This window comes from Lethenteron reissneri, chromosome 32 (genome assembly GCF_015708825.2).
Source record: "Lethenteron reissneri isolate LAM-NWPU_2019-01 chromosome 32, ASM1570882v1, whole genome shotgun sequence".
Lineage (NCBI taxonomy): Eukaryota > Metazoa > Chordata > Hyperoartia > Petromyzontiformes > Petromyzontidae > Lethenteron > Lethenteron reissneri.
In genome coordinates this window covers 8,525,652-8,542,732 of record NC_083810.1, presented here as the reverse complement: position 1 = coordinate 8,542,732, position 17,081 = coordinate 8,525,652, and the positions used below count along the sequence as shown (strand labels likewise).

The window sequence follows — 17,081 nt, the reverse complement described above, 5'->3', positions numbered from 1 at the left end:
GATTCAAGAGCCGAATGGCTCACAGGGCTATACCTAATGAATGAAACTTGAAAACTTGAAACTTGTCACTGCTCGAGGAAGGGGCCTCCGATAAAAAGAGCTCGACAGAGCAGAATCCCCCCCCGCCCCCCATCACCTACTCTTCCACGTTGGCCAAATCGCGGTGGCAGTTATCCCCACACTTGACCCGATTGATTAAACGCTGCAGTGATACGAATCGATCCTGTACGTTGAAATACGAGTGCACGTGAATGTCGTGTGGGGCAAGGTTGGGTTCATTGTAATGATGCAATGCGGACGTCGTTTGGCGAGATGCGAGCGGTACCCACGCTTTACCCCACCACACGGGCCCTGCGGACCAGTTCACTGACTGACTCTGGGGAATCCACGCATTCTGGCTGGGCGGAATATCCGAGTAACAAGAGTAGCTACACATGTAGTAGTAGCTAGTAAGTCCAGAGGTGGGACAAAGTCATTGTTATGCAAGTCCAAGTCGGGTCTGAAGTCATCAAATTCATGACTCGAGTCTGACTCGAGTCCAAGTCACATGACTCGAGTCCACACCAGTAGCTACTACACATGTAGTAATAGCTACTATTACATGTTGTAGTAGCTACGGGCCCCGCACTATCAAGGACCCCGCGCTAAACGCTTTCAAGCCATCAATTCTGGTTCAGTGATTCTGCACTTGCTCTATTACTATAGTACTATACCGCCTTCAACTTTGATATGAACGACTGGGTGTCTAAGGTTAGCGATTTGTCGTATTATCTGCTGTATAGCAAATGGAAAAATATAATAACTTTACTATGCAAGTTACAAATTTCTGTTTTAATATATAATGTGTCTGTTATTTTGGGCAACTTCATAACACGTGCTACAGGCCTCGCACTAGCTTCATCCGGCACTGGGACAGAGGCGGGTTGGCGAGCGTCGGGCGGTTGATCGAAGATGATTCAACTCTCCTTTGCTTCAGCTGCCGCATTATCGGAAAGATCGAGACCGAAGCATCGGTGTTGCAAGTCCAGTGTGCCGACGATGATATAATGGTAGCAGTCAACGCAGATAATGGTAATTGTTTTTTTACCATTTTATCTGGCAACAAAACTGACACCTTTTTTAACAAGGAGTCATGTTTGCATTGACCACAATACCTGCGGTCGGAATGCAAAAAAAACCACAACTCTGATAATGTATGCACTCTCCTTGAAATTGATTGGTCCACATCCGAGACAGCTTTTCCTAGAGCCTAGTCTCACATGGTGTTGGACCAGATGACGCCAAAAGGTGTCAGTTTTGTTGCCAGATAAAAGGGTAAAACACCAATTATCATATTGTGCTACTGGCAAAGGAGGTTCCAATGGTGTAAACGCAAACAAAGTTATCCATAACGGAGGGAGTTTTTTTTGGGGAAAGAAGGGGGGGGGTGAAATTGCGTAAATATAAACGTGTCGTCGTTAAACCCGCCACCACCCGACACAGCCAAAGAGTGAGGTTTGTCACGTAAACAAACATTTGGTTCAGCACACCAGAGAGGCTCCCGAGTGATTGCATCACATGTATCCTTCTATTTAAGACCGAAACAAGATTTCTTCTGCACGATTCTGCCTGTCTGCCTGCTGAGGCTGGCTGTAATTACTGGCGAAACGTCGAACTCGAATTGTAAATGTTGTTGTATTTACTCTCCAGCACACCGGTGTAATGTACTAGTAACGAATTGACATGTTTTGTTTACTTGACAAAATAAAATTACGAATTGGCTGTATCGGGTGGTGTCGGGTTTAACGACGTATTTACATTTTTATTTAAAGCTTTCGCGACTGCAGGGATTCATATTCTTGGTTCTTTCGGTAAAGTCACGTAGAAGGGAATGTGTTGCAGTCGAAACGTCGTGATAATTTTTATTGTTTTATATTTGTATTATTTTATTATTTCCCTTCTACGTGACTTTACCGAAAGAACCAAGAATAAGACGCCTTTACACTTACGCAATCTAATCCCAAATAAACTTTATTATGTAATATACAGGTCGCAAAAGCATGCACTGTTGCCAAACAGTTCAACAAACGCTTTCCTCCGTTTAATGACTTAGCGAGAATGACTTTCAATTATATTCGAGCACTTTACATTCCAGTTGCCTCGGGGTACCGCACGGCTCAATAGTTTAATTTAATTAATTATGTTAACCACACGCCCCAACACACCTTTGGGCTAATTACGAGGCGAGCGGTGGCGCAGTGGTTAGCGCCCCCGAGTTCTATTCCCGGCCACGGCTGACATTAGTGAGTGGAATGACGTGGCCGAAAGTTGCGAGTCCTCTAGGTACGAAGCGACCTTTAACAAACTTCCGCCCGCCCATCAATCTTCGCCAATACCGCATTGACCATCGTGGTGACGAATGGTCAAAGAAATCCCCCGTGGACGTACGGGAAAAATCGATGTATGCACTGGGGAGGGAACTGAAAATGCGCCTGGAATGATTCATTATATTGTCTTGTGATCTTTAGTGTCGTACCTTCGGGTGATAGGTTTTGAAACTAGTTTTTTTTAATCCAGATGGTTAGACGCTAATCTCTTACAGCGTGAAGGAATTGCAAACACGAACGCTAAACTCTGCACCTGTATGCGGATTGTGACTCATAAATGGGAGGGTTTTTTTCTTTCTCTCAACTCAAATTGTCTAAACATAGGGCATAATTATCAATTGGAACTTTGGTCACGTTAATGATTCTATTTTTAATATGTATATACGTTCTAGAGTGATAACGCAATGTAATACGGGGTTTTCTTCGCTTTTCGGTTTGTGCGATTTTACGCTGTACATCTGGCTAGCCGTGGAACAGCGTTGTTTGTGTACTGTGTTGTTTGTGTATGTTTGTGTACTGTGTTGTTTGTGTATGTTTGTGTACTGTGTTGTTTGTGTATTTTTGTGTACTGTGTTGTTTGTGTATTTTTGTGTACTGTGTTGTTTGTGTATGTTTGTGTACTGTGTTGTTTGTGTATTTTTGTGTACTGTGTTGTTTGTGTATTTTTGTGTACTGTGTTGTTTGTGTATTTTTGTGTACTGTGTTGTTTGTGTACTGTGTTGTTTGTGTATTTTTGTGTACTGTGTTGTTTGTGTATGTTTGTGTACTGTGTTGTTTGTGTATTTTTGTGTACTGTGTTGTTTGTGTTTGTTTGTGTACTGTGTTGTTTGTGTATGTTTGTGTACTGTGTTGTTTTTGTATGTGTGTGTACTGTGTTGTTTGTGTATTTTGTGTACTGTGTTGTTTGTGTATTTTGTGTACTGTGTTGTTTGTGTATTTTTGTGTACTGTGTTGTTTGTGTACTGTGTTGTTTGTGTATGTTTGTGTACTGTGTTGTTTGTGTATGTTTGTGTACTGTGTCGTTTGTGTATGTTTGTGTACTGTGTTGTTTGTGTATGTTTGTGTACTGTGTTGTTTGTGTATGTTTGTGTACTGTGTTGTTTGTGTATGTTTGTGTACTGTGTTGTTTGTGTATTTTTGTGTACTGTGTTGTTTGTGTATGTTTGTGTACTGTGTTGTTTGTGTATGTTTGTGTACTGTGTTGTTTGTGTATGTTTGTGTACTGTGTTGTTTGTGTATGTTTGTGTACTGTGTTGTTTGTGTATGTTTGTGTACTGTGTTGTTTGTGTATGGTTATGTACTGTGTTGTTTGTGTATTTTTGTGTACTGTGTTGTTTGTGTATGTTTGTGTACTGTGTTGTTTGTGTATGTTTGTGTACTGTGTTGTTTGTGTATGTTTGTGTACTGTGTTGTTTGTGTATGTTTGTGTACTGTGTTGTTTGTGTATTTTTGTGTACTGTGTTGTTTGTGTATTTTTGTGCACTGTGTTGTTTGTGTATTTTTGTGTACTGTGTTGTTTGTGTACTGTGTTGTTTGTGTATTTTGTGTACTGTGTTGTTTGTGTATGTTTATGTACTGTGTTGTTTGTGTATTTTTGTGTACTGTGTTGTTTGTGTATTTTTGTGTACTGTGTTGTTTGTGTTTTTGTGTACTGTGTTGTTTGTGTATTTTTGTGTACTGTGTTGTTTGTGTATTTTTGTGTACTGTGTTGTTTGTGTATTTTTATGTACTGTGTTGTTTGTGTTTTGTGCTGTTTGTGTATTGTGTTGTTTGTGTATTTTTGTGTACTGTGTTGTTTGTGTTTTGTGCTGTTTGTGTATTGTGTTGTTTGTGTGTTTTTGTGTACTGTGTTGTTTGTGTTTTGTGCTGTTTGTGTACTGTGTTGTTTGTGTATTTTTGTGTACTGTGTTGTTTGTGTTTTGTGCTGTTTGTGTATTGTGTTTTTTGTGTATTGTTTGTGTACTCTGTTGTTTGCGTCCTGTGTTGTTTGTGTATTGTGCTGTTTGTGTATTGTGTTGTTTGTGTATTGTTTGTGTACTCTGTTGTTTGCGTCCTGTGTTGTTTGTGTTTTGTGCTGTTTGTGTATTGTGTTGTTTGTGTATTTTTGTGTACTGTGTTGTTTGTGTTTTGTGCTGTTTGTGTATTGTGTTGTTTGTGTATTTTTGTGTACTGTGTTGTTTGTGTTTTGTGCTGTTTGTGTATTGTGTTGTTTGTGTATTTTTGTGTACTGTGTTGTTTGTGTTTTGTGCTGTTTGTGTATTGTGTTGTTTGTGTATTTTGTGTACTGTGTTGTTTGTGTTTTGTGCTGTTTGTGTACTGTGTTGTTTGTGTATTTTTGTGTACTGTGTTGTTTGTGTTTTGTGCTGTTTGTGTATTGTGTTGTTTGTGTATTTTTGTGTACTGTGTTGTTTGTGTTTTGTGCTGTTTGTGTACTGTGTTGTTTGTGTATTTTTGTGTACTGTGTTGTTTGTGTTTTGTGCTGTTTGTGTATTGTGTTTTTGTGTATTGCTTGTGTACTCTGTTGTTTGCGTCCTGTGTTGTTTGTGTATTGTGCTGTTTGTGTATTGTGTCGTTTGTGTATTGTTTGTGTACTCTGTTGTTTGCGTCCTGTGTTGTTTGTGTATTGTGCTGTTTGTGTATTGTGTTGTTTGTGTATTTTTGTGTACTGTGTTGTTTGTGTTTTGTGCTGTTTGTGTATTGTGTTGTTTGTGTATTTTTGTGTACTGTGTTGTTTGTATTTTGTGCTGTTTGTGTATTGTGTTGTTTGTGTATTTTTGTGTACTGTGTTGTTTGTGTTTTGTGCTGTTTGTGTATTGTGTTGTTTGTGTATTTTTGTGTACTGTGTTGTTTGTGTTTTGTGCTGTTTGTGTACTGTGTTGTTTGTGTATTTTTGTGTACTGTGTTGTTTGTGTATTGTTTGTGTATTGCGTTGTTTGTGTATTGTGTTGTTTGTGTATTGTATTGTTTGTGTATTGTGTGTGTATTGTGTTGTTTGTGTATTGTGTTGTTTGTGTATTGCGTTGTTTGTGTATTGCGTACACAGACAACGTTGAGCGCATCTTCTCCCACACAAAGGGCTGGGAACCTGTACTCTATCAACAATGTTGAACGAGATCAAGACTAATCCACTGCTTGGGGGTATTGGGGTGGGGGGGTGTTGGCCATACTTCACCACGGCTGATCAACGTGAATGAGTGAACATGAACATTGAAAGGGGCGAGGCACCCAAGAGGGGTGAACGTATCGCCCGCCACTGATGGCAGCCGTGGTCTGAAATAGAACTCAGGTCGCCAGGCTCATAGCAGAGTGCGCCCATAACCAATGCAACCAACCGCTCCACTCTTGGTGATTCTATGTGCAACGAAGAAGTAACCATAGCCCGAAACGTCGGGCTATGGTTACTTTTTTCTTCGTCTTCATTTCAGTCCACGGCGTTGTTATCGACGAATGTGCTGAGCGTCTCGTCTGGGGGCGATGTCAAATCAATTTTCGGTGGAGGAGGTGCGCCATCTGCAGGTGACATCCTTGTTCGATCCCTGGCCAAGGCTCCCATTACATTTCGATTTAAAGCTTTCGTGACTGCAGGGATTCATCTTCTTGGTTCTGTCGGTAAAGTCACGTAGAAGGGAGGTAATAAAATAATAAAAATGAAACATAATGAAATAATTCTCACGACGTTTCGGCCACAACACAAGCAGCCGTCCTCAGGTGAAGACCTGGCCACATGAACAAGAAACATCTTAAAGTGACTACACGCAACAGAAAAATCATGTAAAAAACAGCAAAGTCTTCCAGAAAAAAACACCGCATTTCAACGCTGTGTGCAAAAATCCCAGTGGGATGCAAGTCAAACAATAACAACTACAAGACAATGTAGATTAAAGTTATCAGGCCAACTCTGTACCACAACAAACAAACATTGCCAGACCAACCTGTCCTCAAAATCACCAAAATAAAGCCACAAAAACAATGTAACAGTGATCATAGGAACTGTGATTCAAATCCAACAACAAACGATATACATAACATGTACGACCAAACCTCGCAGCCACAGCTGGCTGCATGAGTCACTCCATAACAGCAGGAGCATCAGTAGCAGAATAAACATTTCCAATACACTTTTAAAGATCAGTACACCACAATCAAAACTGAAAATCATACTTTTCAGCGGTCATCCGGAATGATACATTTGATGTCAGACTATTCTGAATAGCAGTGGCAACTAGGTGTGTACAACTCCTCTAGAGCAGTTTTGAGTGAATATCTCACAGGTAGTGATCCAAGTTGCAGTTTATTGGCGATAGCATTCCAGACCCTGGGGGCATCAATAGAAAAGGCCCTTCCTCCAGTATTTGTACAGCAATAAGGGATGTGACGCTGGTAAATGAGCGAAGACCTTAGGTCACATTTGTTCTTCGAACAATGTCACCCACCCCCTCGTGCGCCCCGTTCCAGCCTTCAAATGTGCTCGCTAACAGCACTTGCCCCGACAGTTTGTTAAGGCTACGCGGGGGATCTGTGTCTTTGTGTGTCTGTCGCTCCAGATGAAGGCGACCCTGTGGTCGATTCCCGCTCACCCGCAGTTTCCTCCGCCTCCAAGAAGCAAAATCAGCGGTGAAAACGAACGAATCAATGAATGAATTCAACGATGAATTAATTATTGAGGCATCCCCAGAACTATCGTCAATGTCTTTGTTAATCCACTGCTGGATGAATCCCTGCCCTACGCCGTGTTCGGTAATGTGGGTGGGAGGGGGGGTGTTGACCATACTTCACCACGGCTGATCATATGTGAATTAGTGAACATTTGGGGGGGGGGGAAGCACTCAGGATGGATTGACAAATCGCTCGCTACTGACAAGACACGCCACATACTTTCCGCCCATAATTCGTCCTCACTTTTGGATACACTAATTCTTCGGAGCACGTATAGGATTAATTCACATATATGGCACAATAAATAATAGCTACGTAATTATTGTTATGGATAGGCGTACCGACTAGCCCTCTTAGTGGTAGTGCCGTACGCCGATAATTATTCCTCTACCCCCCACCACCCCTCCCATGCCAACGTTTCAAATGATCTCGAGTTGGGGGGGGAGGGAGTTCTTGAATTAAACCCTCGATGGGGCTTTCTGGGAATACTGGAATGGTCTCGTGACACCAACTCTTACGATCAGTTATGTCACTTCTCACTTTCGTAATAGACTCTCAAAGCATCAACAAGACAAAGATCCCCCGGGAAGCCTTTGATGGACTATTGATTGGGGCAGGTATTCCGCAGACAATCCAGCCTCGTTGAACCCAGATTAGATCGTAGGCAGGACCAGCCTGAAGGTTTCTACCCGGCGCAGATGTTCCATTACAGGGGGGTCCACGTTTCACAAGCAGAGGGGAGGGCATGACTGCGCCTGAAAATAATTAAATCTTTGCGTGGAGCGACAGACAGGCAAATAAAAAGACCTCCCCCCCCCGTATAGCCTGAACAACACCACCCCCCCCCCGGTCGTCTTTGTCTCCCCAGTGGCGATGTTTGCACATCGCACCAGGTACTCATTTGAGGACGAGTCGACCTCGGACCGGTTTCAAATAATCATCACCGGTGTTGACCGGTAGCGGGAATCGAACTCGGGTTCACCAGGTTCGTAGCGCAGCGCGCTAACCGCTACACAACCACACACACAAATACACAGATCCCCCGTATAGCCTTAACAGACTGTTAAGGGGGCGAGTGCCGTTAGCGAGCACCTATAAAAGCCCGGCACGGCACACGAGGGGGTGGGTGGCCAACACCACGCCCGGCCGCCTTTGTCTCCCCGGTGGCGATGTTTACACACCCGCACCAGGTACTCATTTGAGGCTGAGTCGACCTATGGGAGACACCAACGCACACACATACACGAACATACGCACCCCCCTCCTCCCCCGCTTCCGCTCCGCCCACGTCAGGGTGAGGGAGTAAGAGGGGAGGAGGAGGAAGAAGATTAGGGGGTCGTAGACGCGTCACAAGAGTTGGGAAATTCTTGCATGTTGTGATTGTGCGTTTTTTTTCGTCCCGGTGCAGATAAAAGGGAGCGCGCCTCGCTGAGTGAGAGTCAGAGACCAGCCGGGAGAGAGACCCAGAGGCAGCAGCAGCAGATCCACCGGCACAACCGACAACTTGCAGTACCAGCAGCAGCAGGAGCAGTATCAGTTAGCAGCAGCAACAGAAGCAGCAGCAGAACTAGAAGCAGCTTCAGTAGCAGCGGCACTAGTAGCAGCACTAGCAGCAGCAATAGAAGCAGCAGCAGCAATAGAAGCAACAGCAGCACGAGCAGCAGCAATAGAAGCAGCAGCAATAGAAGCAGCAATAGAAGCAGAAGCACTAGCAGCAGCAGCGCTAGAAGCAGCAGCACTCGCATCACCAGCAGCAGCAGCAGCGGCAGACATGAAGCACGTGAGCGAGCTTGGCGCGCAGTACGAGCGCGACGGCTACGTGACGGCGCTGTCCGTGCTGAGCGACGCGGAGCTGCGCGCTCTCCAGGCCGGCTACGACGCCTGCGTGGCCGAGATCGGTGAGTGGCGCGCCACGCGCTCCGCACTGGAAACCCCCACCCACCCATTCCGCTCAGCTCGCTTGCCAGGCTCGGCGAGTTCCCCGCCCCGGAGTGCACCTCGGGGTGACGGGCGCCGTCGCGGGGGATTGAACGAGAGTCGAGGTCGCGTTGGTGCGAGATGTCACGGATTCGTTCCGTGACTGGCGTGGTGCGAGACCCTTGGTCGGCGACAGCCTGTGCTCAAACGACCATTTGGGGGATTCCACAGTGCATCCATAAGACTGCCGCTGTATTAAATTTCGATTTAAAGCTTTCGTGACTGCAGGGATTCATCTTCTTGGTTCTTTCGGTAAAGTCACGTAGAAGGGAAATAATAAATAATAAAAATATAACATAATAAAATAATTCTCACCAACATAATAAAATAATTCTCACCAAGTGAGAATAATTTTATTATGTTTAATTTTTATTATTTTATTACTTCCATTCTACGTGACTTTACCCAAAGAACCAAGCCCCCCCAAGACCTCGAGTCCAAGTGTCGCTCACTCTTAGTCGCTCTTTAAATATCATACTTCACCAAAACGGTCACCTACGTCTCATCTTTAAATCTCATTCTCACCTGCCTCGCGTCTTACCGGCTTACTCACATCTCCCTCACCCCCCACCCTCTTCCTACTCCATATCTCCCCCAACGCTCTCCCCACACTCACTCCCTCACCCTTCTCTCCAATCTCCACAAGCACGTGACTTTTCTTCTGTATTGTGCGCGGTGCTTTTAGCGCCACAGCGCGTCGATTTGTAGCGTTAATTTCCATGTGTTTGCTGGTGACTGTATTTCATATTGAAATCGCCTCCAGTGCTGTTGCTGCTGGCAATAAAAGTTGTTTAAAAGTCAAAAAGTCTCTCCAATCTCTCACTCTTCGTCGTCACCTGCCTCACACCCCCCTCCTAACCCACCCACTACCCTTGTCCCTCACCTGTACGCAGGCATGGAGGCAGCGCAATACTCTCTCCACAACGTCCACCTGCAGCAAGCCTGGGTGATGGAGGCCGCGGCTAATCCCCGCGTGGTGAGCGTCATGCGTGACCTGCTGGGGCCAGACGTCGTGCTGCTCGACTCACGATTCATCTGCAAGTTCCCCGTGGCCCAGGTGGCGGGCGAGGGAAAGCCGGCTCCCTACGTGGCCTGGCACCAGGATATCAGGTGAGGTTGAGGGGTGGGGCTGTGTGCGGTAAACAACGTGTACGAGTAAGTTAAACAACGTGTTCGTTGATAATTGTTTTTTTACCCTTCTATCTGACAACAAAACTGACACCTTTTTACAAGGAGTCATGTTTGCATAGACCACAATACCTGCAGTCATAATGTTGCCAGATAGAAGGGTAAAAAAAAAAATTATCATATTTTTACTGGCAAATGAGGTTCCAATGGTGTAAATGCTTACCCCGAGCTCTCATACTCTGATGGTGCATTGTCTTTGAGTTGTGCGCCTTTTGGCGTCATCTGGTCCAACCCATGTGAGACTAGGCTCTAAGGAAAGCTGTCTCGGGTGTGGACCAATCAACTTCAAGGACAGTGCACATTATCAGAGTTGTGTTTTTTGTTTGCATTATGACTGCAGGTATTGTGGTCTATGCAAACATGACTCCTTGTAAAAAGGTGTCAGTTTTGTTGCCAGATAGAAGGGTAAAACACCATCTTCTTGGTTCTTTCGGTAATGTCACGTAAAAGGGAAGTAATAAAATAATAAAAATAAAACATAATAAAATAATTCTCACGACGTTTCGGCTACAACGCAAGCAGCCGTCTTCAACTGTTTTATTTTTATTATTTTATTACTTCCCTTCTACGTGACTTTACCGAAAGAACCAAGAAGATGAATCCCTGCAGTCACGAAAGCTTTAAATCGAAAGGTAAAAAACCAATTATCATATTTTTACTGGCAAATGAGGTTCCAATGGTGTAAACGTGTTCGTTATGACAATGGAGCACTCCTGCAAATGGGATAGAGGAGGAAGTGGTCAATGTGCTGAATTCATGGTCCAAACTCCTCAAACTGTTGTTGTTGTTAATTACTCGCAAAATACTGAAAATATGTCTTGAGACTCGGTGGTAATCATCGCATTTTCATTCATCATAATTGTCATCATCATCATTATAGTGTCACTGATGGTGGTGCTGATGATCCTCATGCACCATCGCAGACAACGTCTCATTGCCTGCGTCTCGCGCTCTCGTGCCCCCAGGTACTGGGGTCTGGACGGAGGCCCCGTGGCGTCCATGTGGCTGGCTCTGGACGACGTCGACGCCGAGAACGGAGTCCTCACCGTCATCCCCGGTGAGGCACCATCCCCTCTCTCAAACCTTGACTGCGGAGAGCGCAGCGATTACAGCTATACACCAACCACTTGCGCTAACCCTTACAACAATCCAAACAAAGACAAAGATCCCTCCCCACCCCTCTCGCCTTAACACACGATTTGGGCAAGTGCTGTTAGTGAGTCGCACTTATAGAAGGCCGGAACAGCACACGGGGGGGTGGGCAATACATCACGCCCGGTCGCCCTTGACTCCCCGAGCGGCGATATATTTACACGCACCACTTCCAGCTACTCGTTTCATGCTGAGTCGACCTAGGGGCGGCCCGGAATACCGGTTCCGATAATCGTCATTTGGTGTTGGACATCTCGTGAACTCCCGCGGGCGTTCACGGATCCGGCCTTTCAAGTTTCAAGTTTCATGTATTACAGTATTAGGTATATAGCCATGTGAGCCATGCGGCTCTTGAGTCGGGTGCAACCGCAGCAAACAAAATATGAACAGAGAAACATCTTAAAGCGACGACGCGCAACAGAAACATCCTGGGATAAACTAGCAAATCTTCCAAAAAACAAAACGCTGTGTGCAAAAATCCCAGTGTGATGCAAGTCAAACAACAACAACAACCGTAAGACAATTTAGATTAAAGTTACCAGGCCAACTCCACGCTACCCGCAAGCAACATGGCTTAACCATATGTTTTCGAAATCACAAAAAATAAAGCTACAAAAACAATGTCCTTACCCCCCTCTGACCCCCCCTCCCCCTTTCTCCCCCCTCTCTCCCCCTACCCTCTTCCCCCCCTTTCTCCCCCCTCTCTCCCCCCCCCTTTCTCCCCCCTCTCTCCCCCTATCCCCCCCCCTTTCCCCCCTCTCTCCTTCTCCCCTCTATCCCCCCCCCCCTTTCTCCCCCCTCTCTCCCCCTACCCTCTCCCCCCCTCCCCTTTCTCCCCCCTCTCTCCCCCTACCCTCTCTCCCCCCCCTTCCCCCCCCCCCCTTTCTCCCCCCTTTCTCCCCCTACCCCCCTCCCCTTTCTCCCCCCTCTCTCCACCTACCCCCCCCTCCCCTTTCTACCCCCTCTCTCCCCCTACCCCCCTCCCCTTTCTCCCCCCTCTCTCCCCCTCCCCTCTCCCCCCCTTTCTCCCCCCCCTCTCTCTGCCCCTCTCCCCCCCCCCCCTCTCCCCACCCGCAGGGAGCCACACGCAGGGGGTGCTGGAGCACCGCGTGGCGCAGGCTCCGGGCAACCTGCTCACCGCCAACCAGGAGATCCCCGAGCACCTCGTGGAGACGGCGCTCGCGGTGCAGTGTCCACTCCGCGCGGGGCAGATGTCGGTGAGTGAGAGTCACTCAGTACAGGGCAGAACTCAGTACAGGGCAGCACTCACTCAGAGCAGTACTCACTCAGTACAGGGTAGTACTCACTCAGTACAGTGTCCGCTCCGCGCGGGGCAGATGTCGGTGAGTGAGAGTCAGCGCAGTACAGAGTGTTGCAACACTCAGCACAGAGCAGCACTCACTCAGTACAGAGTGGTGCAACACTCACTCAGTACAGGGCAGTACTACTCAGTACAGGGCAGTACTCACTCAGTACAGAGCAGTGCTCACTCAAAGCAGTACTCACTCAGTACAGGGCAGTACTCACTCAGTACAGGGCAGTACTCACTCAGTACAGAGCAGTGCTCACTCAATGCAGTACTCACTCAGTACAGGGCAGTACTCACTCAGAGCAGTACTCACTCAGAGCAGGGCAGTACTCACTCAGTACAGAGCAGTACTCAGTACAGAGAAGCACTCACTAAGTACAGGGCAGTACTCACTCAGTACAGGGCAGTACTCACTCAGTACAGAGCAGTGCTCACTCAGTACAGAGCAGTGCTCACTCAGTACAGGGCAGTACTCACTCAGGGCAGTACTCACTCAGTACAGGGCAGCACTCACTCAGTACAGGGCAGCACTCACTCAGTACAGGGCAGTACTCACTCAGTACAGGGCAGTACTCACTCAGTACAGGGCAGTACTCACTCAATACAGGGCAGCACTCACTCAGTACAGGGCAGTACTCACCCCAGGACACCCAGTACAGGGTACCATGTGAGCCAGTTCTCCACCTCCCCTGGCTCATCTCAGCATCCTCAAATGAGTGTAAACATCGCCGCTGGGGAGACAAAGGCGGCCGGGCGTAGTGGCTGGCGCACCCACCCCCATCGCGTGCCGTGCCGGCCTTCGTCGCTGCTTGCTGACAGCACTTGCCCCGACAGTTCTGTGAAGGCTACATGTGTGTGGGGATCTTCATCTCCTTTGTGGTGTCTGTGGTGCAGGTGCACGATGGGCTGACGGTCCACGCCAGCGACCCCAACTTCTCCCAGCGCCGCCGCTGCGGCCTCGTGGTCCGCTACGTGCCCACGTGCGCGCACCCTTCCGACGTGAGTGTCACTCTCACCCCACCCCGTACCCATCACAACCCGACAGCCGCCCCCCGTGTCGATCCACTGCTGGATGACGGCCTGTTTCTACGCCGCGCCGCGTGGGTCGCTGGTTGGCCGTTTGCGAATTTCCCCGGGTTTCTGACCGTCGACGTTCTGTGTGGAGTTTGTCCGTTCTCTCCTCCTGTTCTCTGCATGGGTACCCCCCCCCCCTACGAGTTCACTCCGGTGTCCCCTCGCGCAGCTGAGGAGCATTCAGTACCGGATTAAGCTAGTGCGGGGCCTGTAGAATACGTTATAAAGGGGCCCTAAATAAATAAATAAACACGTAAATATTAGAACAAAACGTTTACTTGCATAGTCAAGTAGTTGTATTTTTCATTTGCTATACGGACAGATAATACGACAAATCGCTAACCTTAAACACCCAGTCGTTCGTAAACATTTAAGGCAGTATAGTACTATAGTAATAGAGCAAGTGCAGAATCACTGAACCGGAATTGATAGCTTGAAAGCATTTAGCGCGGGGTCCTTGAAAGTGCGGGTCCGTGTCATATGTAGTAGCTACTTTTGCTGCTGGAATAATCTGCCACTGGGAGCATCGCGTTGCTGAAAAAAACCCACCGCAGGACCCTACTGAATAAAGAGTCGTGAGACTCAGCGAGGCTTTCGTGGGTAAACAAACGGAATAAATTATGGTTAATGATGATGCTCAGATGGTGATACGATACATTGGACAACGATAGATATGTGTGAAGGTTAAACTTATTTCGCACCACATGTCATCGGAGGTGCGTGCATCAGCTAGGGGTCGGCAACGAAAATAACAAGAAGAGACGTTTTTATTTGTTTCTAATTCGCTACAAAAGACATAAATATTTCAAGAGCGGCAATGCACGTAGTGAATAAGAAACGGCGGGGTCCTTCATAAGAAACGTTCACGAAGTGGTCCTTCAAGAGTCGCGTGCGGCTACGGAGCCACAGGTTGGATGATAATGTTCAACGGAAAAGAGGACGATGATGATGATGGGTGCAAGTGGTGGTGGTCATGGTGATGATCAAGATGATTCATGATGATTTTTTTTTCTTTCAGGACCCGGATCGTCCCCGCAAGTTCCCCGCCACCGTTCTCATCTCCGGACAGGACAAGTTCGGTCACTTTGAGGATCACGCGCCGGTATTTTTCAACAAAGTGTTCTAGAGTCTCGATTCGGGAATCCGGATTTTTGAGATCGGATTCTGGGGTCCGTGTTCTAAAGCATTCCGGATTCTGGAATCTGGATCCTGGAGTCCAGATTCTATAATCCGGATCCTGGAGTAAAGATTCCATAATCCGGATCCTGGAGTCCGAATTATACAATCCCTATCCTGGAGTCCGGATTCTAGAGTTGGGACCCTGGCACCCAGGACGTCTCATCGTCACCTCTTTTCAGCTCTTAACCTCATCTCATCATTGTCATAATCCCATGGTTATCGTAATGCAATTGCTTGACAATAAGCCCGTATAACTTAATGCGTGTTAATGGCTGGTTACATTAATCACACTTTGTGTAAATCCCTTGACGTAATTAGTAAGTTATCATTTACAAATATGTAGCGTGTATTGACGGCGACGGAACACAACCCTAGCGCGTGTAGCACGGACGTAGGCAAGCTACACGCACGAATATTGTTAACCATTAGACAACCTTAACTGCCGCTGGTTAATATTTGGCCACGAAGAAGTGACCTTAGGGGATTGGTGTTAGGAGTGGCTGGGCGCAGTGCTGGCCACTCACTTCCTCGTGTGCCACTGTGCCTGCCCTCATAGGTGCTGCTCGCTAGCAGCATGTTACATGCTATAACGACAGGGGGAGAGGGGGGGGGCGTAAAAGTCTTTGGTGCAATGGTTCGCAGCTCACTACGACTCTGCACGTCGGCCACCTGAGTGCGATTCCCACCCACGGCTAACATCAGTGGCAACGTGATGCCAACCCGTACTGGTCAGCGTGGTGAAGTATGGTCAAAACAAGCCCACGCTCCACACGGCGTGGAAAGGCCTTCATCCGGCAGTGGACTAACAAAGGGCTGTACATTTTATTGGTGATTGTTAAGTGTAGAATACTTTATAATTTGGGGGGGGGGGGAGGTAAAAAGATTTTTAGAGGGTGGGGGTCAACAATTTATGGAAACATTTTAGACCAACTATTTTGTAATTTTGTTGACGGATACATGGACAGACAAACGGAACGCCGGGCTTTCACAATAGATTAGTATTTGAGGACGTATATGTTCTGTTTTCTTTAAGAGAAGACAAGTTTTGAAATATATTTTTCCTCCGGGCAAAGCCGGGTACTTCCTGCTCGTACTTTGTAATTTGCTGCAATTTTGCGTAAGCGTATGAACAGGGTGTGCAATCGGTGGCAAGAGTTTCTCACCACACCGTGATATTTTCCGTGCAATAGATGTGTGGGTGAAATCGGATTGCGCTGGGTTGCACCCCCATCGATCGCGAGCAATCGCTGCGATATAATGGATAGCGATTGAGTGCAATGATGCCTACGCAACAGCTCTTTAATTGGTTTAGTGAACAAACAATATCACGAAATATCTTCCCAAAATAGATGTATGTATTTTAACGTCATATCTTGAATCTTAAAACGCCGAAATGAAGTTGCGACGTTCTTACATTCAGTTACTGACTCAGCTCTCCGCCGTGTCTTGGGTTATCTTACACTGCAACTGTCCTAGAGAAGATATTCTGTTCACGATTTTCTTCTATAGTTGAACCAGGTGAGGCCCAGGCGAGACCAAGAAGACGATTGTGTTTGACATTATCGATGAACACACCTGGTTGTAGATGATTTTGGGCGTATGTGAATTGTTGGGTAGTGGAAATAATGGTAATGTATAATGATTTTTTGAAAATAAAACAAAACTGTGTTGATCCAAGTCTAATGTTGGTCCTTCTTAATCACTTTGTTAAAAGAATAGGCGCTTTAGCTGCATATAACACGTGTCCCTATTGGACGAGTGGTTAATCCAATCATTGTGTCTATGCATGCGTGCGTGTCAGTTTGTGTGTCGGTGTAGTGGTTAGCGTGCTGCACTTCGAACCCGGCAACCCGAGTTCGATTCCCGCTCACGGCCAAATATCAATTATGAATATCTGGTCCTGAGTTTCCCCGATGTCGACCTCAATTTTAGCTTTGGGGGCGTGGTGCTGGCCACGGGACAGACCCAGATGACTGGCAGATGGCACCACCTGTGCTCCCCACTGTGCCAACTTGCTGCGTTTTGTACGCCCGGCGCTCCGCTCGTTGTAGTGAGCATCGCTCCTCTACCGTCCGTCCTTCACGAACCTCCTCCTCGACAGAAGCCGATCTCAACACCGCTGGTACCAGCAATCCGCATTCTTCTGTGTTGCGTCAGAAGAAACCCGCCCGTATGTCCTG

General features: G+C 46.9%; 1 protein-coding gene across 2 annotated transcripts in view; it reads left to right on the top strand.

The window, feature by feature from the left end:
* The window catches only part of LOC133349966 (phytanoyl-CoA dioxygenase domain-containing protein 1-like), a 129,379-nt gene extending 112,806 nt beyond the window's left edge, over positions 1-16,573 (top strand). Inside the window, exons 2-7 of one of the 2 annotated variants that reach the window (XM_061563881.1) lie at positions 8,492-8,920; positions 9,893-10,109; positions 11,153-11,244; positions 12,417-12,556; positions 13,543-13,647; positions 14,741-16,573. In XM_061563881.1, the coding sequence (XP_061419865.1) occupies positions 8,794-8,920; positions 9,893-10,109; positions 11,153-11,244; positions 12,417-12,556; positions 13,543-13,647; positions 14,741-14,848 (789 nt within the window). In that variant the 5' untranslated portion in view covers positions 8,492-8,793 and the 3' untranslated portion in view covers positions 14,849-16,573. Of the gene's footprint in view, positions 1-8,455; positions 8,921-9,892; positions 10,110-11,152; positions 11,245-12,416; positions 12,557-13,542; positions 13,648-14,740 lie in introns of those variants that run through there. The other variant, XM_061563880.1, reaches the window with a different exon arrangement.
* The last annotated feature ends 508 nt before the right edge of the window (positions 16,574-17,081 follow it).